This window comes from Rhinatrema bivittatum, chromosome 12, assembly GCF_901001135.1.
Source record: "Rhinatrema bivittatum chromosome 12, aRhiBiv1.1, whole genome shotgun sequence".
Classification (NCBI taxonomy): Eukaryota; Metazoa; Chordata; class Amphibia; order Gymnophiona; family Rhinatrematidae; genus Rhinatrema; species Rhinatrema bivittatum.
In genome coordinates, this window is record NC_042626.1 from 4,590,284 (window position 1) to 4,612,754 (window position 22,471).

Sequence of the window (22,471 nt, forward strand, 5' to 3'; positions counted from 1 at the left end):
TTGTTTGTTTTCCCAGTGCAATCTGCTCCTTCTCCCCATGACTGTATTGTACCGAAAAGGCAGAACAGGTGATGACTATGAATCTGAAAAGAATTTGGTATCAACACTACAGCTCTTTCCTGATGGCGTCCAGGCATCGGGTTCGTCCTCCACCTCTCACCCCGAATCTTGGCTTCGTTTGTAAGTAGGAACCCTCCTGTACGGTTTGTAGTTTATTTTCCCTAACAATGTATCGGGGTTTATTAAACCTGATCAAACGGCAGAAAATTAGTTGACAGATAAGGCTCCTTTTTTCTGCCAATGATTTTTCTTGGTTATAATAAAAACCGATAAATTATCGGGGAAAATAAAATAAAAACTGAAAAGGAAGCTCCCTATTTGCAAGCAGAGCTCCTGCCTTTGCAGAAAATTGCCATGCGTTTGTATCACACGTCTAGAGAACCTCCTTTTCAGATTCTATATTCCCCGCGAATTTATCAGTGTTTATAACCAAGAAAAACCGGAGAAAATCATTGGCAGAAAAAAGGAGCCTTATTTTTCAACTAATTTTCTGCCTTTTGGTCGCTTATAATAAAACCCGATACATTCTCAGGGAAAATTAATCTGAAAACTGAACTGGAAAGTGCCTACACATCACATGTGTTTAAACCTGGCTGTATATGTGCTGCCGGGCTGTGACTTTCATGCATTTCTGTAGGGAAGCAGGCACTTTGGTCTGTTGATACTTTCGGCTGGACTAGTGCTCCTAAGGTCCCACAGCCATCCTCTTGAAATCTGTATTTTATAAACTGAGTTCAGCAGTCCTGGCATTGTGTACCCCTAAACCTCTTGCTTCCTCTCTCACCCATGAAACAAAACAATGTTCATCTTGGATACATAATTTATTTCCAGCAGTTGCACAAAATATTACAATAAATAAATTACACAAATTCCAATTGATTGCATTTTCTGCAGTTGCAACATAGAACATTCAAACATGGCATGGTGATACCAGCACTGTGTGCGATTGACATACGCACATACTCGGTCTGGGCTTCTTTCCAGCTGTGCACTGAGAAGCAGACTGCGTGGACATGGAGTGCCAGAGATACCATGCTTCCTTTGCAATCTGTTCATAAGGTCAGAGAGCATTTCAAGGCTCAGTCCCAGGGCCTTCCTAGAGTCTCTCTTTGGGGGGGAGAAGTCCATCAAACAACGGTCGAGATATCCTATCCACCTTTGGAATATGGGGGACCGTAGTTGTCACTGATGGGCCGTTAAACTGGGATCCAAATGCATCACTGTGCTAAATTATTGGTGAACAAGGTGGTCTGGAAAGACTGTGTAACTCCTCAGCTCCAGATCATGCTTCCTTTCATCCAATTGGTATCACGGCCTGCAAGCAATGCTGTCCGCTTTCTCCAGCAGCAGTACAGCCACTAACATTTGGCACATCAAACGGTGTAATGCAATGTGTGCAAATAGGAGCTCAGCAGATACCCGCCTCACCCCAGTGTACTCGGAACATTAAAATGACAAAGCACCTCCCTGCGTCAGGGTACAAACTGCTCTCAGTTTCTGCTGCACTGAAGCCAGATCTGTGTTTCATCTGTCAGAAAGATTCAGCCCTGGTGACGGTGACTTTCATAGAAATCAAGTGCCAGAGTACGTGTGCTTTCCTCCTTATCTGAGGGTGGCAGCTGGGCATCACACCCGGGTCCTGCCCTGGGGCTTAATGCCTTAGTACTTCAGTGGGTGGCAGGTTCCGTTCACCTGCTACTCAACGGGGAAGGGGGACACAGGCTCCGTACATTTTCTTTCAGAGCGAAGAAAAAATAAACGCAGAAAGAGAGAGAACACAGGAAACTAAGAGGAAAAACCAAACAGGAGAAGGATCTAAAACAATAAATTCAAATTGTAAACTTTCTTATCTCACACTATAACCATTTCTTTTCTTGTGATGTTTTATGCTACTTTGCTCTGAAATCTTTCTGCATGAAATAATCTCCATTTAATATTTGGAACAACATGACATCTCTGTGTCCTGGTAACACCGACAGCTCCCTTCTGTGACTAAAATATCTGTGCTGAGAGGGTGCAGGGCCAGGGAAGAGGAGCGGGGCCAGCAAGCCATGCACAAGCATTTCATGGTGAGTTCTCCATCTGTGCTTTATTTGTGCCGGCCAGCCCCTGAATTGTTTTAAAGGAAGCAATGCTAGGATTTAAAAAATTGCCCACTGGAAGACCAATTTATAGGACCAGCAAGAAAGCTGTTATAGTCCAGGAGCTTCCTGCTTCAGATGTCAAAAGGCAGCGAAATTCTCAAAACTGCGGTGGTTCTGGATTAAAGACCTCTGCATTTTTTCAAGGTGCCAATAAAATCATGGAGCTGCTTCTCCCCATTAAATGTTTCTGATGCTGCCACCCTAACTCTGTGCCAGCAGTAAGTGATCTGCATTCAGTCCTGGTTTTCACAGACTCCAATATGGACTGCAGTTTTCTCTTTGCTGCAGTCATCTGGGAGTTAGACATGCAGGACTGGTGCAAAGTCCTATCATGACCCAGAGTTAGCCCAGTGGTGGTTGCTGGCTGCCCGGGGTGTCAAAAGGTACACAACAGAGCAAGCAAGGCTTGGACCAGAGGGAATGCACTCATAGCATCTGCTGCCTGCTACCAGCTTTCACCTTCTCAGCAGCACAGCAGGAGCTGAGCTCAGATTGTACAACAGGTGACCTGGGCATGTGTGTACAGAAGGAGGCAGCTTTGCAGATAAAGCAATCCGTACTCTGTGTTAAGCCATCACATGACTAATTATTATTATGGCAAGAGAGAAATGACTTTATTGCCCTGGTTGATGAAAGGAGCAGTCTGATTGGCTAAGGCTAATCACACTGGGGAATCACTTCTCCCTCTTTGTGATGCTGTGTCTGAAGATGTAGTATGGCACTGCTGTGGCAAATGAACTCTGCCGTCCCTGCTCTCCGAAGGAGCCGAACACTAGCAGTCTGAGGGCCTGCTGCCCCATCTCACAGCTTGGTCACTTTCTTGGACATTACCCCAGTGCTCTGACCTGGTTGCAGGGATGCTAAACTACCCCTGTGGTCTGTGCATGCTTTCACCCAGTACGGATTGTGTGGCAGTGGTCCAGGCGTGTGTGAAGGATGGGGGAGGTAAACAGGGCGCATTGTCAGGATTTACCCGCCCTCAGCCACCCAGTGTGAACCTGCACACTCCACACTACCCGGGCAGTTTCCCTTTCTGGACGATGCTACTCTATGGGCCACTCAAAACTGCTTCACCAAACTAACCCTCAGCCAATCACACTGCAGCTTTTTAGCAGCATCAGTCCTGGTTCCTGCAGGAGCCTCTCCTGGAGGTCCTTCAGCCGGCGAGGCATGCTTTACGCCTGGTGTGCTCCTTGGCTGGACATCGTGGGGTGCAAAGGTCGAGGTCTCTGTTCCAGCTACCCTAGCTCATGTGCACCTCCTCCCTGTGGATGCTGTGGGGGTTCCTCAGGTCATAGAGCCGTCAGTGTTTCCGTCTGGAACATGCTTCCGAACATTGCCTAAGCAGAAGAAGAGATGGGAAGGATTAGTGCCACATCCTCCCCCGCAGCTGGACAGAGGGGACCAGAATGTGCTTGATCTCGGGATACTGCTGGGGCTCAGATTGTGGCCAGTAGAGAAGATACAGAGAAAACGGCTCAGGATCTGAGATTCACGGTGGAGCCTGGACAGGGCTTTAATGAATAAGGATTGGGAGAAAGCTTTTAAGGATACAGCAACAAGGAACAACAAAAAATTGTCAGCTGGAGGCCAGTGTACCAGGGTGCCATAGGCATACGTTGTCTGCAGAGTTTGGGGAGACTAGGAAGCTCATATTGGCAGTAGTGATGGTGGCGATTTAGGGGTTCCCCCTACCCCATGTTCTCCCCATCTACGCCAATGCATGGTGCAGTCATAGTTCTGGGGAGGGGAGGGAGCAAAAAATGAAGCACTGTAAGCAGGACCAGACAAGAAGCAGCTGAGCTGTGCGTGGAGCCCAGTGCAAGAGTCTCTGACAAGAGCCAGAGGTTACAGCTCAGAGAGCCACATTTTCCACAGAAAACTCATTTAGGAAGCCTAACGCAATGCCTAAGGTTTCTGTGATGTCTGGGTGACAGCAGCTGATATTCTCTGGGTTGTCCTCACTAAGCTATGCTCAGTCTCACATTGCTTAGGACCTGCTAACGTTCTCATCACTTGCAGCTCTCTCTCACCTCTTCCAGGTTCTGATAGTCTCCGCTGTCTCCCTCCAGGGACTCCATATCTGCCAGGCCCTACAATCAAAAAGCAGGAGCTCATCAACAGCTGGATGAATGAATGTGGATCCAGCTGGCGCCAGTGTACTGGTTGGGGAGATGCCCTGTGTCTTCCATGGACCTCGCAGAGCAGAAAACCGTTTGGCCCGCTCAGATGAGGACAGAGTGCATGTGTGGCTGTTGGTGAGCTCTGGCAGATGTGGGGTGGGACCCTTACCTTCTCCGCTCCAGACCACTGCATTGTCCTTTTGGCATTTGCCAATGCAAATAACACAGCATCATGGACAGTGAGGAAGAGGTCACTTCTATCTAGCCCTCCATCCGCAAAGACCCCTCCAGCCTCAATATCGTGGTAGACCTGAGCTGCGGGGGGAGAAGAAAGAAAAGAAAAGATAAGACTAAAACAGAACATCAGGCATCCCAGTAACATCCACATCCTCCTCCCACAGACTCTGATACAACCAGTGCGGGTTTTAATGGTTTATGTTTGATTGTGTTGCAGATTGCCTTGGGTATTTTATGACGTGCGGTTTAGAAAGGGAAGAAACCAAAGAGCTGTAAATACTGGAAGGTAGGATCAGCCCCGGTGCAATGTGTTGGAAGGAGCACCATTGCACCACAGGATTGTGCCAGTCACATGCTGAGCCCTGGCTCACCTTACCTTGTACATTGGCAAGGAAGAAATTCACCCCAATCTTCTGGTAACTGGAGCTCAGCTAGAGAAAGAGAGGAAAGCATTACCACTGATGCGTCCAGCTTAGGAGGAGGGATTCTGTAAAGTCCACATATGTGCAGATGGTGCTGTAGCTGCCTACCTTGCTCAGGGCTTTGATACCCATCAGATCCACAAAGCACACTCCACTCATGTCTAAGATAATACTGTGAACATCAATGAGAGGTGGAGCAGTAAGGATGGGGTCCATTGGCTCAGTAGTGATTGTGCTGGATGTGCCGTCCTGCCTGGGACTTCCAGTGGGTGGGCTCACCGTGATGTAGGACACGCTAGCAGGGCCAGTGGTATTATTGTTTGAGTCTGTCGCTGCTGCGCCTTCAAAATCCTGCTGCAGTTCTTGTAAGGACACAGTCTGCCAAACAAAGCACAGCACAAGATCAGCACTGCCGTGCATCTCACTCCTGCCCTGCAGCACCCCCTGCTATTCCACACTGAGACCCTCACACAGCTCTGCCAATGCACCTCACTCCTGCCCTGCAGCACCCGCTGCTATTCCACACTGAGACCCTCACACACAGCTCTGCCCATGCACCTCACTCCTGCCCTGCAGCACCTCCTGCTATTCCAGTACTGAGACCCTCACACACAGCTCTGCCAATGCACCTCACTCCTGCCCTGCAGCACCCTCTGCTATTCCAGTACTGAGACCCTCACACACAGCTCTGCCCATGCACCTCACTCCTGCTCTGCAGCACCCCCTGCTATTCCAGTACTGAGACCCCCCATATACAGTTCTCCAATGCTCCTCATTTCTGCCTTGCAGCACCCCCTGCTATTCCAGTACTGAGACCCTCACACAGCTCTGCCAATGCACCTCACTCCTGCCCTGCAGCACCCCCTGCTATTCCAGTACTGAGACCCTCACACACACAGCTCTGCCAATGCACCTCACTCCTGCCCTGCAGCACCCCCTGCTATTCCACACTGAGACCCTCACACACACAGCTCTGCCAATGCACCTCACTCCTGCCCTGCAGCACCCCCTGCTATTCCAGTACTGAGACCCCCCATATACAGTTCTCCAATGCTCCTCATTTCTGCCTTGCAGCACTCCCTGTACTTAGAGCTTCACCCGCACAGCTTTGCCATTGCACCTCAGTTTTGGCTCTAAGAATAAGAAATGATACTACTACTTATCATATCTATAGCACTACTTTATGTATCCATCGCAGTACAAAAACATATACGAGACAGTCCCTGCTCAGTAGAGTCTTAATTAGGACAAACATACAGTAGAAAAGAGACTTTATGAATTTCATTTATTAAGGAAATAGTTAAAATCAGTAAGGCTGCCCCATCACACAGCTCTTGCATGAGTATGAAATCAGTTTCTTGTTACCTTGTTTTTCAGGAAGAGGGATCCCCGCTGCTTCTGGACAGGCTCGCCTTTATCCTGTTTCTTCAGGTACTTTCTTTTTGCTAAGTAGATTTTGCTGGGATCCAGTCCTGTCTGGGAAGGAGAGAGGAGGGAGGACTCGTGGGAGCATCCTCATAGCATCAGCTTTAAACTGTGCTTAGCACAGAGGATCTCTTCAGCCTGTAACCTTACAGGACTTATTACCATTCTGCAATCTTTCCTGTCTGTTTTCCCCTTTTATTTTAATCACTCTGTATGTTACTCAGGCAATGCATGTAAACTTGCCCTGGCAATGCACTTATCTGAATCTAAAGCTGATGGCAGAGCTGAGCACTTGGTGAGGATGGCAGACTAGACAGGACAACTGGTCTTTTTCTGCCATCTCGTTTCTATAGTTCTACTCCTGGTCCATCCTGGTGCTTCAGAATCATTCCAAAGTTGGAAGCAACACCATGGAAACCAGAGGTACCCTTCTTCCTGGAGCTCTGATCTCGTTCTTTGCACCTATGAGGGGACGAAGTGCAATGTGACTGGGCCTTGACTTCTCTCCTGCACTGAGGGCGAGGTTTTACCTTCTGAATGACCTTCTGGCAGAATATCTCCGAGTTGGCGAAGTAGAGAGGAGAGCAGTAAGTGACAATCTTTATACCCTCGATGTCTTGGGTCTGAAACAGACAAAAGGGATGTGGGGTAGACATGGGAGGTCACTAACTTGGAACAATGTAAGGGGAGATCAATGCCCTCCATCTCTGCCAAAACCGCTGCTGGAACCCAAACTGGCATCCTGTTCCTAGACACCAGAGCTCCTGGAGCAGTGCGGAAGTGCACACTTAAGCAGTGAGCAGGCTCTACGGCAGGGCTTCAAATCAGACAGACAGACAGATAGAAAGCTGGAAGAGAAGATCCGGATCACAGAACGTAGTACAGTAAAATAACTTAGAGGTGCATGGAAGAAACGAGTGAAGATTAGATTCAGACTATTGAGCACTGCATCGAGGAGTGAAGGAGAACGTGAAGCTCTAGTGCAAAGCCTGGTTTAGAGTATGAGGACCAGAGTCCACGGCACCGGGCACATACCTTGCTGTAGACTTTAGGATTCTTGTAAATGTCCGTGGAAGCGACCTGTGCCAGGGCAGAGCCATTCCGACTAAGAAACAAAAGGGAGACATTGGTATCTGAGTTAAGACATCCTGCTTTTCAGTTTGTAGTCGGGACAGTCCCGCTAAATTCCTCTCCAAAGCCAATGCTCTCTACCAATGACCTTACTGCAGATCCTGTCCTCATTTAAAAAGGAGCAGTTAAAGGTTCTTTTGCTATGGTCCTGCATTCTCTGTGGGACACGGATCAGCATCAGACACCTCACCTGAGAGCTTCTCACCTGGCGGGGGCAGGGAAGTGAAGGTAGAGGACCCTGTCTAGTAACATTCAGTACACAGAGGAACCAACTGCACTTTACTTACAACTGGGTATGGAAGACCACGACCAGGACGGAGAATCCCACGCCAACGGCCAGTCCGTAGGGCAGTCCCAGAATAAAGGCAGACAAGAAGCTTACCAGCCAGACACACTGCAAGGAAGGATCAGAGAGCACAGGATCAGAAGGGGCTGATGGCTGCTCCAGGTCTAACACCTGCTGGAGAGGATCAGACTGATACCACTGAAGTCTCTGGAGGCAAGTGATGATGTAGCCAGGAGGGAGACTGTCTCTGTCACCAGAGACAATAGCAGCACTGCCCCTTTTAAGTATTTTGCCCTTTGTCTGTCTCCAGGAAGAGGGCACAGGTTCCATCAGCGAGCATATTAACAGTAATCACTTTGCTGATTTACAAGTCCCAGCTAATAATGGGAGCTTTGAGATCCTGACACAAGGCAAAGGGTCAGGTGGTGGAGAATTACACTCAGACCCTGCCAGGTACGGCTTTCCTGCAGACACTGTGCTTCTCCCCCAGCACCCGTGTGCCTCAGGGCCCCAACGTGGGAGCACTTAGCCAAGAGGATCCACTTGGACTGCCATTAGCAGCCTCCTCGGGCATGCGGGAAAGGAGCAGGCCCTCTACCATCATCCTGAGGAAGGGCTGCAAGGGCAGTAAAGCCCCCTGCATGATGGGAGCAGAGAGATTACTTTCTATCAGGCCAAGCACACCGTTAGCCCCCGTTTGGACGCGTGTTTTTGATGCGCTATTATCACCCCTTATACAGTAATAGTGCGTGGAAAACGCGCGGCCAACCCCCCCGAAACTAACAGCGCTCATCACATGCAAATGCACGTTAATGAGCCTATTAGGTATTCACCCGCAATACAGAAAGCAAAATGTGCGGCAGGAGTTAATTTCAGACGGCACCGGGCTAGTGCACAGAAAAGCAGAAAAAACTGCTTTTCTGTGCAACCTCATAGCGATATTAAGTCAGAGGACCCAAAAATAAAAAGAATGAAAATCTTATTTAAAAAAAACACGGACGATCAATTTTGCCGGCGTCCGTGTTCCGAACCCGTGGCTGTCAGCGGGTTCGACAACCGACGTGGGTAAAATTAAGCGTCGGCTGTCAGACCTGCTGACAGTCACCGCTTCCGCCAATAAGGAGGCGCTAGGGACGCGCTAGTGTCCCTTGCGCCTCCTTATTAGCGCGGGCCCTCATTTAAATAGTGAATGGGGAGCTCCGGCCTCGGCGCGCCGCCTCTCCCGCGCAGTTTACTGTAGTGGCCTGTATGTGTGGTGCCATCGCTCTGAGACCTAACAGTGCTCCTATTGGCCATCAGGGCCACCTCTGTAGCCAATCAGACTGCAGCACTGGAACTCACACAGTCCAGCTTGCTTTTCCTCCACAAATAGAAGGGGTCCGAGAGCTGCTTCAGTGAATTCTTCAGGTTCACAGCAATCAGTGCCCCCAGGACTGACTACAACAGATACAAAGGGGAAACAATTAGGTAACGGTGCAGTGCGCGACCGCTGTGCACAGAGCTGAGCTGCTGCAGGTATGGCACTGTATGCAGTCTTCGTGAACTAATTGTGTCTTGTTTGAGGACTGCTTTATTAAAATAAGTTACCTTTGGGAGAGGATTGAGGTACGTTCCCAGCGCCAGCATAGTGACCATCACCACCATCATCACAAAGAAACTGGCAATCTGAAAAGGTAGAAGCTTCTAATTAATGCTCTTGCAGATCGAGCAGCACATAGGAGTGTGCTGTAGAGGCTCGGGTACTGGGAGACAAAGTGAAGACACCTAACGGGACAAACCGTCACCATGGACAAAAGTAGCTCATCATGGGCCTGGCCTTGCATCGGCCAGTAGCAGGCAGAATTAGCCAGAGCAGCTTGTTGAGCATTATTAATAAATACAGTTCTATTTTAATTTATCCGCCGGTCTGGTGCTCATCAGAGTCCCTTCATTGTAACTCATTCATGAGATGGCTCTGCAGACTCTCTCCATATTGAAATCCTTATTAACTGTGACCAGGATCAACACCAGAGACGCATCTGATGTTCAGTCTCCCTCATCTACTCTCTCTCCCTGAGCCAAATTTTCAGCAGGAATAGAAACAAGCGGTCAGGCTGGAGGACAAGGTGTCAGGATGCAAACAGGAGTTCCCCCAGGCCCCGTCACTCACCTGAGATTTCCCCCCGGCTCCGTCCACGGCCAGAGTGACAGACAGAGCACAGCAGATGACGTGGATGCAGAAGAAGGAACCAAAGAAATTACTGCAACCCAAGGCCAACATTTCCTGCAAGCAGAGAAAGAGCTTCAGCGAGAGCAAACCCTGCCCAGGTCAGCAACCAGGCTGGCAGTAAGGCCATTAGCCCTCCTTACTTACAAAAGGCACTGCTGCTCTGCCCAGCCCACCATGTTTCGCTCAAGGCAAGGCAACAAGACGCCAGGTGCCACGTTGCTAACTGTGTTCACTGAGTGCCCAAAGCAGTACCAGGGTGTTCTCCTGCCTTTTCTTTCTTAATGTGCACGGAGCTCTTGCAGCTCAATAGGGTCCCATGAACTCTGCTTTTGGGAAAGCTACCTGATACCTTTTTCCTGTCCATCCCAGGGATATATTACCTGGTTGGCATCCACATCGTAACCGTGTTTGGCCCCAAGAGTTCTGCCCATGGCGAGGTTGATCACATAGCCAACAATGGCCAGGGAAAAAGCAGTGCCCACCATGTGCGACCACTGGTTCACCTCTGGAAGAGTGGGAGCAGGAAAGCTGTAACCAAGAGACAGGCATGAGGAAGAAAAGCACAGATGGCCACTTCGCAAAGACCAGTCCCAACACTACTGAGAGAGCAGCCTCCCCTGGGGTGCAACAAGGCAGCAATTACTGCTGTGCCAGCTCTCAGCAGCACAGCGATGGTCGTGGCTTCCATACTGCTATCAGTGCCTCTAGAGTCAAGAGATAGGACCTGCATTCTGCACCTTAACCAGTCAACTGGGCACAGGTGAGCTGCAAGCCACCGATAAGTCTAACACAGTCAACCCTAGGAGGGTCTCATTTTCAGGACAAGTCCCTTCAACAAGGGACTTGTTGATTGATTTTGCACCCCTGCTATTCCTCTTACCCCAGTGCTGGGAGTACTTACCCCAGTGGAATCTGTCCCACAACATCCATATGGAAGCTTTCCGGCATGTTCAGACTACCAGAAATAGCTGTGGCAATAATGACCTGAAAGGAGAAAGCCCAGACCTAGTTCATTTGAGAAGCAAAACCCTCCATCCATGGCAGGTACTTTAGAATAGAGTGGAGGCTGACGTAGCCAGGATTTATTTATTTAATATCTTTTATATACCGACGAACGTTGGGAACATCTCGTCGGTTTACAGAGAACAGAGCAGTTCAGGATTTGAACTGCTCTAAGGTACCACTGCATAATGCTTCACCACACAAAAACCCCACAGCAGGGATAGATCAGCTCTGCCGGACGTTGGCAGGCTTCATGTGTCCACAGGGGTGGGAGGGCTGTTTCCCCTGTAAAAGCTGGACCAGCATGATGCTGCCTTGTAACTTACCATGAAAAATGGGCACAGTGACTCACTACGAGTGGTGGGCAGCCTAACTCATCTCAAGCGACTGGCACCCTGACTCACTATGAGCGATGGGCACCTTGATTCACTAGGATCGGTGAGCACCCTGACTCACTATGAGCGATGGGCACCTTGATTCACTAGGATCGGTGAGCACCCTGACTCACTATGAGCGATGGGCACCCAAACGCACTACAAGTGACTGGCACCCTGACTCACTATGAGCGATGGGCACCTTGATTCACTAGGATCGGTGAGCACCCTGACTCACTATGAGCGATGGGCACCTTGATTCACTAGGATCGGTGAGCACCCTGACTCACTATGAGCGATGGGCACCCAAACGCACTACAAGTGACTGGCACCCTGACTCACTATGAGCGATGGGCACCTTGATTCACTAGGATCGGTGAGCACCCTGACTCACTATGAGCGATGGGCACCCAAACGCACTACAAGTGACTGGCACCCTGACTCACTAGGAGCACTGGGCACCCAAACGCACTACAAGCGACTGGCACCCTGACTCACCATGAGGGATGGGCACCTTGATTCACTAGGAGTGGTGAGCACCCTGACTCACTATGAGGGATGGGCACCCAAACGCACTACAAGTGACTGGCACCCTGACTCACTATGAGCGATGGGCACCTTGATTCACTAGGAGCGGTGAGCACCCTGACTCACTATGAGCGATGGGCACCTTGATTCACTAGGAGCGGTGAGCACCCTGACTCACTAGGAGCACTGGGCACCCAAACGCACTACAAGCAACTGGCACCCTGACTCACTATGAGCGATGGGCACCTTGATTCACTAGGATCGGTGAGCACCCTGACTCACTAGGAGCACTGGGCACCCAAACGCACTACAAGTGACTGGCACCCTGACTCACTATGAGCGATGGGCACCTTGATTCACTAGGATCAGTGAGCACCCTGACTCACTAGGAGCACTGGGCATCCAAACGCACTACAAGCGACTGGCACCCTGACTCACTATGAGCGATGGGCACCTTGATTCACTAGGAGTGGTGAGCACCCTGACTCACTAGGAGCACTGGGCACCCAAACGCACTACAAGCGACTGGCACCCTGACTCACTATGAGCGATGGGCACCCTGACTCACTATGAGGGATGGGCACCGAAACGCACTACAAGTGACTGGCACCCTGACTCACTATGAGCGATGGGCACCTTGATTCACTAGGATCGGTGAGCACCCTGACTCACTAGGAGCACTGGGCACCCAAACGCACTACAAGCGACTGGCACCCTGACTCACTATGAGCGATGGGCACCTTGATTCACTAGGAGTGGTGAGCACCCTGACTCACTAGGAGCACTGGGCACCCAAACGCACTACAAGCGACTGGCACCCTGACTCACTATGAGCGATGGGCACCTTGATTCACTAGGAGCGGTGAGCACCCTGACTCACTAGGAGCACTGGGCACCCAAACGCACTACAAGCAACTGGCACCCTGACTCACTATGAGCGATGGGCACCTTGATTCACTAGGATCGGTGAGCACCCTGACTCACTAGGAGCACTGGGCACCCAAACGCACTACAAGTGACTGGCACCCTGACTCACTATGATCGGTGAGCACCCTGACTCACTAGGAGCACTGGGCACCCAAACGCACTACAAGCGACTGGCACCCTGACTCACTTTGAGCGATGGGCACCTTGATTCACTAGGAGTGGTGAGCACCCTGACTCACTAGGAGCACTGGGCACCCAAACGCACTACAAGCGACTGGCACCCTGACTCACTATGAGCGATGGGCACCCTGACTCACTATGAGGGATGGGCACCGAAACGCACTACAAGTGACTGGCACCCTGACTCACTATGAGCGATGGGCACCTTGATTCACTAGGATCGGTGAGCACCCTGACTCACTAGGAGCACTGGGCACCCAAACGCACTACAAGCGACTGGCACCCTGACTCACTATGAGCGATGGGCACCTTGATTCACTAGGAGTGGTGAGCACCCTGACTCACTAGGAGCACTGGGCACCCAAACGCACTACAAGCGACTGGCACCCTGACTCACTATGAGCGATGGGCACCTTGATTCACTAGGAGCGGTGAGCACCCTGACTCACTATGAGCGATGGGCACCCAAACGCACTACAAGCGACTGGCACCCTGACTCACTATGAGCGATGGGCACCCTGACTCACTATGAGCGATGGGCACCTTGATTCACTAGGAGCGGTGAGCACCCTGACTCACTAGGAGCACTGGGCACCCAAACGCACTACAAGTGACTGGCACCCTGACTCACTATGAGCGATGGGCACCTTGATTCACTAGGATTGGTGAGCACCCTGACTCACTAGGAGCACTGGGCACCCAAACGCACTACAAGCGACTGGCACCCTGACTCACTAGGAGCGATGGGCACCTTGATTCACTAGGAGCGGTGAGCACCCTGACTCACTAGGAGCACTGGGCACCCAAACGCACTACAAGTGACTGGCACCCTGACTCACTATGAGCGATGGGCACCTTGATTCACTAGGAGCGGTGAGCACCTTGACTCACTATGAGCGATGGGCACCCAAACGCACTACAAGCGACTGGCACCCTGACTCACTATGAGCGATGGGCACCTTGATTCACTAGGATCGGTGAGCACCCTGACTCACTAGGAGCACTGGGCACCCAAACGCACTACAAGTGACTGGCACCCTGACTCACTATGAGCGATGGGCACCTTGATTCACTAGGAGCAGAGGTCAGGCACCCCGACTGGAACCGGGACTTACTATGATGATCTCCATGGGGATCGGGAAGCGGATCTTGTGCATGTATCTTGCGTTGAGCTCCTTCACCACAATCAGCAGCACACAGCTGACCAGGGCATACACCAGAGAGGCAATGTTGGTCTTGGGAAGATTTTTACAGATGTCTATAAATGTCTGAAAACAAGAAGGAAGAGCAAAGCAGTGAACTGTCAGTGAGGGAGAATATTCTGAGTGTCGGTGATGTTGGTTGCACATGTGCCTGGATCTGCTGTTCCTCCACTGGAAACATTTGGAAATGATAACGGGACGGTCCCTATCTAGGTCACAGCTGCATGGCTGCCACCACAGTGTGGCTTGTCCATAATCTTCCATTTCTGGAGGAGATGTGCACATTGACCAGTGTCAGTGATGACACGGATAACGACAGGTACGTTACACGGCAGTCACTGTGTGATGCTCACTTACATAGATGATGGCCAGTGGCCCGCTGTAGGGTGGGATGGCCAGGCCAAAGATGTACTTCAGTACCGATATGAGGATCTGCAGCCCTGCCGCTGTCATAAAGCCACGGATAAAGGACTCCGATAGGTAAATGGCTACAAAGCCAAACTGCACAAATCCCAGTGCTATCTGGTGGTGGGAGAGAGCGAGAGAAAGAGAGAGAGAGAGAGAGAGAGTATTATTGCTCTTAATGTCTTTGTTCAGAAATTAAGGCGGGATAGACCCAGGAAATGAAGGTTTCTGAGCTCATGTAGGGTCCTTCCATCCCTACCCTGGCGAAAGCCCTAGGATCTGCTGCTACTGATATTACATCAGTTTCTCACTTCTGTAGGCTGTCTGTACACAGCACTGTACAAAGACACGCCAGAGAGAGCAGAACCATTGCCCTCGCAGAGTGTCCTTAATACCTTTACTGGCGGAGAGATCTGCAGGACCCAAAAGCTTGTCAAGCTGAGCTCCATATTCAGAAGCTTTTAGCCATTTATTTATTTATTTATTTATTTAACACTTTTTTATACCGACCTTCATAGTAATAACCATATCGGATCGGTTTACATAAAACAAGGGTATAACTGAAGCAATAAATAAAAGTAATTAACAAGAGAAGTGAATAAGGCAAAGTTACATTTAACAAGGACTAAAAAACTTGGGAAGCTTAAAAGCTGGAAGAAAGGTAAAGGCAGAAGGTAATTAAAAAACATAATACAGAAAGGAATTTGGGTTAGAGCATAAGATGCTTTAACCAGTGAGTGCCAGAGTCCTTCGTTTGAATGGTTGGAGGACCTCAATCTTCTATGTCCAAGTGTCAGTAGTTCTGCATTGTTTCCCAAATAAATTGGCAGAAGAATGGAAAGTTGAACGAGATAGGTGTACCATGGCTGTCTCGGCCATGCTGGAGCGATGAGAATTAGATCCACTTTGTCTGTGATGCATTTCTGCACATATAACTCAGAAATTAGCCAGCTAAATTAATGTTTGCGCTCTTATCCAGCTAAATACCAAAATGTATCTTAACTAAGTAGGCGCTGTAGCAAAGTAAGTAATGACCCAAGGATAAATGATCTTCTCTTGGAACGATGGTATATAACATAACTAACTAGCTAAATCCTAGCCACATAACTCAGAAATTAGCCAGCTCAATTAATGTTTGGGAACTTATCCAGCTACAATGTGGCAGAATAAGTAAGGGGCATTCCAGGGGTGTAACTGCGAGGAGCTGAGCTAGCCAGATATGTATCCGGCTAGCTCCAGTTCTGCTAAATATATGCCCTGAAGTTATCCAGTTAACTGTAGAAGAGCTGGTATATTCAGCACCAAGCTGAGCTGCACAGTGGCTGAATATGGACCTCAAAACCTATTAACTTAGTACAATAAAAAAGTCTAATCTTACAAATTTTTTACTTTTTGGATTTTTTTTTTATTTGCTAACCTTTCTGTGCATTCAAGTGGATTAACAGGGTAGCCACAATATGTCATCCAGGATTGTCCAAGAAACCTGCATAAGATACAGGGGAGGACGCTGTATCCTGTGCTATGAGATCCAGCAGGAACTCCTAGAAACCTGCATTAGATATACAGGGGAGGACATGGTCTCCTGTGCTGTGAGATCCTGCAGGAACTCCCAGAAACCTGCATTAGATACAGGGGAGGATGTTGTCTCCTGTGCTGTGAGATCCTGCAGGAATCCCCCAGAAACCTGCATTAGATACAGGGAAGGATGCTGTCTCCTGCGCTGTGAGATCCTGCAGGAACTCCCAGAAACCTGCATTAGATACGGGGAGGATGCTGTCTCCTGTGCTGTGAGATCCTGCAGGAACTCCCAGAAACCTGCATTAGATACAGGGGAGGATGCTGTCTCCTGTGCTGTGAGATCCTGCAGGAACTCCCAGAAACCTGCATTAGATACAGGGGAGGATGCTGTCTCTTGTGCTGTGAGATCCTGCAGGAACTCCCAGAAACCTGCATTAGATACAGGGGAGGATGCTGTCTCTTGTGCTGTGAGATCCTGCAGGAACTCCCAGAAACCTGCATTAGATACAGGGGAGGATGCTGTCTCTTGTGCTGTGAGATCCTGCAGGAACTCCCAGAAACCTGCATTAGATATGGGGGAGGATGCTGTCTCTTATTCTGTGAGATCCTGCAGGAACTCCCAGAAACCTGCATTAGATACAGGGGAGGATGCTGTCTCTTGTGCTGTGAGATCCTGCAGGAACTCCCAGAAACCTGCATTAGATATGGGGGAGGATGCTGTCTCTTATTCTGTGAGATCCTGCAGGAACTCCCAGAAACCTGCATTAGATACAGGGGAGGATGCTGTCTCCTATTCTGTGATATCCTGCAGGAACTCCCAGAAACCTGCATTAGATACAGGGGAGGATGCTGTCTCTTGTGCTGTGAGATCCTGCAGGAACTCCCAGAAACCTGCATTAGATACAGGGGAGGATGCTGTCTCTTGTGCTGTGAGATCCTGCAGGAACTCCCAGAAACCTGCATTAGATACAGGGGAGGATGCTGTCTCTTGTGCTGTGAGATCCTGCAGGAACTCCCAGAAACCTGCATTAGATATGGGGGATGTTGTCTCCTGTGCTGTGAGATCCTGCAGGAATCCCCCAGAAACCTGCATTAGATACGGGGAGGACATTGTCTCCTGTGCTGTGAGATCCTGCAGGAATCCCCCAGAAACCTGCATTAGATACAGGGGAGGATGCTGTCTCCTATTCTGTGAGATCCTGCAGGAACTCCCAGAAACCTGCATTAGATACAGGGGAGGATGCTGTCTCCTGTGCTGTGAGATCCTGCAGGAACTCCCAGAAACCTGCATTAGATACGGGGAGGATGCTGTCTCCTGTGCTATGAGATCCTGCAGGAACTCCCAGAAACCTGCATTAGATACGGGGGAGGATGCTGTCTCCTGTGCTATGAGATCCTGCAGGAACTCCCAGAAACCTGCATTAGATACGGGGGAGGATGCTGTCTCCTGTGCTGTGAGATCCTGCAGGAATCCCCCAGAAACCTGCATTAGATATGGGGGAGGATGCTGTCTCCTATTCTGTGAGATCCTGCAGGAATCCCCCAGAAACCTGCATTAGATACGGGGAGGATGCTGTCTCCTATTCTGTGAGATCCTGCAGGAACTCCCAGAAACCTGCATTAGATACAGGGGAGGATGCTGTCTCTTGTGCTGTGAGATCCTGCAGGAACTCCCAGAAACCTGCATTAGATACAGGGGAGGATGCTGTCTCTTGTGCTGTGAGATCCTGCAGGAACTCCCAGAAACCTGCATTAGATACAGGGGAGGATGTTGTCTCTTGTGCTGTGAGATCCTGCAGGAACTCCCAGAAACCTGCATTAGATATGGGGGATGTTGTCTCCTGTGCTGTGAGATCCTGCAGGAATCCCCCAGAAACCTGCATTAGATACGGGGAGGATGCTGTCTCCTATTCTGTGAGATCCTGCAGGAACTCCCAGAAACCTGCATTAGATACAGGGTTGGATGCTGTCTCCTATTCTGTGAGATCCTGCAGGAACTCCCAGAAACCTGCATTAGATACAGGGGAGGATGCTGTCTCCTGTGCTGTGAGATCCTGCAGGAACTCCCAGAAACCTGCATTAGATACGGGGAGGATGCTGTCTCCTGTGCTATGAGATCCTGCAGGAACTCCCAGAAACCTGCATTAGATACGGGGGAGGATGCTGTCTCCTGTGCTATGAGATCCTGCAGGAACTCCCAGAAACCTGCATTAGATACGGGGAGGATGCTGTCTCCTGTGCTGTGAGATCCTGCAGGAACTCCCAGAAACCTGCATTAGATACGGGGGAGGATGCTGTCTCCTGTGCTGTGAGATCCTGCAGGAATCCCCCAGAAACCTGCATTAGATATGGGGGAGGATGCTGTCTCCTATTCTGTGAGATCCTGCAGGAATCCCCCAGAAACCTGCATTAGATACGGGGAGGATGCTGTCTCCTATTCTGTGAGATCCTGCAGGAATCCCCCAGAAACCTGCATTAGATACGGGGAGGATGCTGTCTCCTATTCTGTGAGATCCTGCAGGAATCCCCCAGAAACCTGCATTAGATACGGGGAGGATGCTGTCTCCTATTCTGTGAGATCCTGCAGGAATCCCCCAGAAACCTGCATTAGATACGGGGAGGATGCTGTCTCCTATTCTGTGAGATCCTGCAGGAATCCCCCAGAAACCTGCATTAGATACGGGGGAGGATGCTGTCTCCTGTGCTGTGAGATCCTGCAGGAATCCCCCAGAAACCTGCATTAGATACGGGGAGGATGCTGTCTCCTATTCTGTGAGATCCTGCAGGAATCCCCCAGAAACCTGCATTAGATACGGGGGAGGATGCTGTCTCCTGTGCTGTGAGATCCTGCAGGAATCCCCCAGAAACCTGCATTAGATATGGGGGAGGATGCTGTCTCCTATTCTGTGAGATCCTGCAGGAATCCCCCAGAAACCTGCATTAGATACGGGGAGGATGCTGTCTCCTATTCTGTGAGATCCTGCAGGAATCCCCCAGAAACCTGCATTAGATACGGGGAGGATGCTGTCTCCTATTCTGTGAGATCCTGCAGGAATCCCCCAGAAACCTGCATTAGATACGGGGAGGATGCTGTCTCCTATTCTGTGAGATCCTGCAGGAATCCCCCAGAAACCTGCATTAGATACGGGGAGGATGCTGTCTCCTATTCTGTGAGATCCTGCAGGAATCCCCCCTGAAACCTGCATTAGATACAGGGGAGGATGCTGTCTCCTATTCTGTGAGATCCTGCAGGAATCCCCCCTGAAACCTGCATTAGATAGAAGGGTCAGTGTTAAAGAAGGACCCTCCTGTAGTTAGGGCCCCAGAGCATGCAAGGTGCGTGACTCTCCTTTACCTGTATGATGGCGGTGAGGCAGGCCAGCGTTGCCGAGACTTTCAGCCTGGCTAAGTTCATGGCTTCAGTGTTGGTGATTGTGGCATTGGTCGTATCATTTATTGTCTGAAATTTTACTTCTGGTTCCAGCTCCAGGCACACATTGCCAACAATAATACTGATGACGGCGAAGGTACCTTGCAAACACAAAGACATGCTCATGGTAAAGTCAGATGTAAACTGGCCACCGCCAGGCCTACTGGGACCATGTCCTACCTTCGGCAGGTGATTCAGAAATCGACAAACTCTTCCATTTATCCTCAAAATCTTCTTCCCTATGCTCTCCTCCCATATCTAAATCAAATATTTCTGTGTCTGGCTGTAGCCAAGACAACTAGATGCAAGTCTATCCATGTTACTCCCTATCTGACATTCTGGCTTTGCTCTGTCCAGAGGCTGTGAGTGGTCCCTGACTCCTGCGAAAAGCAGAAGCCCAGGCCAAGAAGAGAAGCTGATCTTTCCCCTCTCCTCAGAGCAGAAATGATTTCTGTAGGGAAGTGAGCATTCGGGATCCGAGAGCTCAGTCTGTTTAACAGACAAGGTGAAGAGCTTCATCATCCCCCAGGGATTCACTAATGACCTCCCAGAGCCCCGAGCAGAAAACATAGGGGAACATACCTGGTACCATCTGGTGAATTCCACCAAGGAAGAAATAGGTCACCAGTGGGAAGAAGGAAGAGTAGAGCCCATTAACTGGGGGGAGGTTGGCCAGCAGGGCAAAAGCCATCCCTGCAAAAGACAAAGAGACGTGTTCAAGGCAGAAGAACTCACAGCAGCCTCTGGCTATGTGCCACGCTACAGGTTATTATCTCAGGACGTGTTCAAGGCAACCCGCACCTTCAGAAGAACACACAGCAGCCTCTGGCTATGTGCCACGCTACAGGTTATTATCTCAGGACATGTTCAAGGCAACCCGCACCTTCAGAAGAACTCACAGCAGCCTCTGGCTATGTGCTACGCTACAGGTTATTATCTCAGGACGTGTTCAAGGCAGAAGAAGACACAGCAGCCTCTGGCTATATGCCACACTACGGGTTATTATCTCAGGACGTGTTCAAGGCAGAAGAAGACACAGCAGCCTCTGGCTATGTGCCACGCTACAGGTTATTATCTCAGGACGTGTTCAAGGCAGAAGAACACACAGCAGCCTCTGGCTATGTGCCACGCTACAGGTTATTATCTCAGGACGTGTTCAAGGCAGAAGAACACACAGCAGCCTCTGGCTATGTGCCACGCTACAGGTTATTATCTCAGGACATGTTCAAGGCAACCCGCACCTTCAGAAGAACTCACAGCAGCCTCTGGCTATGTGCCACGCTACAGGTTATTATCTCAGGACGTGTTCAAGGCAGAAGAAGACACAGCAGCCTCTGGCTATATGCCACGCTACAGGTTATTATCTCAGGACGTGTTCAAGGCAGAAGAAGACACAGCAGCCTCTGGCTATGTGCCACGCTACAGGTTATTATCTCAGGACGTGTTCAAGGCAGAAGAACACACAGCAGCCTCTGGCTATGTGCCACGCTACAGGTTATTATCTCAGGACGTGTTCAAGGCAGAAGAACACACAGCAGCCTCTGGCTATGTGCCACGCTACAGGTTATTATCTCAGGACGTGTTCAAGGCAGAAGAACACACAGCAGCCTCTGGCTATGTGCCACGCTACAGGTTATTATCTCAGGACGTGTTCAAGGCAGAAGAAACACACAGCAGCCTCTGGCTATGTGCCACGCTACAGGTTATTATCTCAGGACGTGTTCAAGGCAGAAGAACACACAGCAGCCTCTGGCTATGTGCCACGCTACAGGTTATTATCTCAGGACGTGTTCAAGGCAGAAGAACACACAGCAGCCTCTGGCTATGTGCCACGCTACAGGTTATTATCTCAGGACGTGTTCAAGGCAGAAGAACACACAGCAGCCTCTGGCTATGTGCCACGCTACAGGTTATTATCTCAGGACGTGTTCAAGGCAGAAGAACACACAGCAGCCTCTGGCTATGTGCCACGCTACAGGTTATTATCTCAGGACGTGTTCAAGGCAGAAGAACACACAGCAGCCTCTGGCTATGTGCCACGCTACAGGTTATTATCTCAGGACATGTTCAAGGCAGAAGAACTCACAGCAGCCTCTGGCTATATGCCACGCTACAGGTTATTATCTCAGGACGTGTTCAAGGCAGAAGAACACACAGCAGCCTCTGGCTAAATGCCACGCTACAGGTTATTATCTCAGGATGTGTTCAAGGCAGAAGAACACACAGCAGCCTCTGGCTATGTGCCACGCTACAGGTTATTATCTCAGGACGTGTTCAAGGCAACCCGCACCTTCAGAAGAACACACAGCAGCCTCTGGCTATGTGCCACGCTACAGGTTATTATCTCAGGACGTGTTCAAGGCAACCCGCACCTTCAGAAGAACACACAGCAGCCTCTGGCTATGTGCCACGCTACAGGTTATTATCTCAGGACGTGTTCAAGGCAGAAGAACACACAGCAGCCTCTGGCTATGTGCCACGCTACAGGTTATTATCTCAGGACGTGTTCAAGGCAGAAGAACACACAGCAGCCTCTGGCTATGTGCCACGCTACAGGTTATTATCTCAGGACGTGTTCAAGGCAGAAGAACACACAGCAGCCTCTGGCTATGTGCCACGCTACAGGTTATTATCTCAGGACGTGTTCAAGGCAGAAGAACACACAGCAGCCTCTGGCTATGTGCCACGCTACAGGTTATTATCTCAGGACGTGTTCAAGGCAGAAGAACACACAGCAGCCTCTGGCTATGTGCCACGCTACAGGTTATTATCTCAGGACGTGTTCAAGGCAGAAGAACACACAGCAGCCTCTGGCTATGTGCCACGCTACAGGTTATTATCTCAGGACGTGTTCAAGGCAGAAGAACA

At 50.0% G+C, this 22,471-nt stretch overlaps 1 protein-coding gene across 1 annotated transcript in view; it reads right to left on the minus strand.

Moving 5' to 3' along the window:
* Positions 1-866: 866 nt before the first annotated feature.
* The window catches only part of LOC115073884 (solute carrier family 26 member 9-like), a 42,508-nt gene continuing 20,903 nt past the window's right edge, over positions 867-22,471 (minus strand). Inside the window, exons 4-21 of the mRNA XM_029572814.1 lie at positions 20,186-20,296; positions 19,529-19,704; positions 14,608-14,772; positions 14,164-14,316; positions 10,939-11,021; positions 10,418-10,565; positions 9,978-10,091; positions 9,416-9,493; positions 9,170-9,265; positions 7,830-7,936; positions 7,447-7,516; positions 6,942-7,034; positions 6,352-6,462; positions 5,095-5,364; positions 4,941-4,995; positions 4,497-4,642; positions 4,238-4,297; positions 867-3,544 (exon numbers count right to left, since the gene is read on the minus strand). Of these exons, the coding sequence (XP_029428674.1) occupies positions 3,497-3,544; positions 4,238-4,297; positions 4,497-4,642; positions 4,941-4,995; positions 5,095-5,364; positions 6,352-6,462; positions 6,942-7,034; positions 7,447-7,516; positions 7,830-7,936; positions 9,170-9,265; positions 9,416-9,493; positions 9,978-10,091; positions 10,418-10,565; positions 10,939-11,021; positions 14,164-14,316; positions 14,608-14,772; positions 19,529-19,704; positions 20,186-20,296 (2,084 nt within the window). The 3' untranslated portion in view covers positions 867-3,496. The remainder of the gene's footprint in view (positions 3,545-4,237; positions 4,298-4,496; positions 4,643-4,940; positions 4,996-5,094; positions 5,365-6,351; positions 6,463-6,941; positions 7,035-7,446; positions 7,517-7,829; positions 7,937-9,169; positions 9,266-9,415; positions 9,494-9,977; positions 10,092-10,417; positions 10,566-10,938; positions 11,022-14,163; positions 14,317-14,607; positions 14,773-19,528; positions 19,705-20,185; positions 20,297-22,471) is intronic.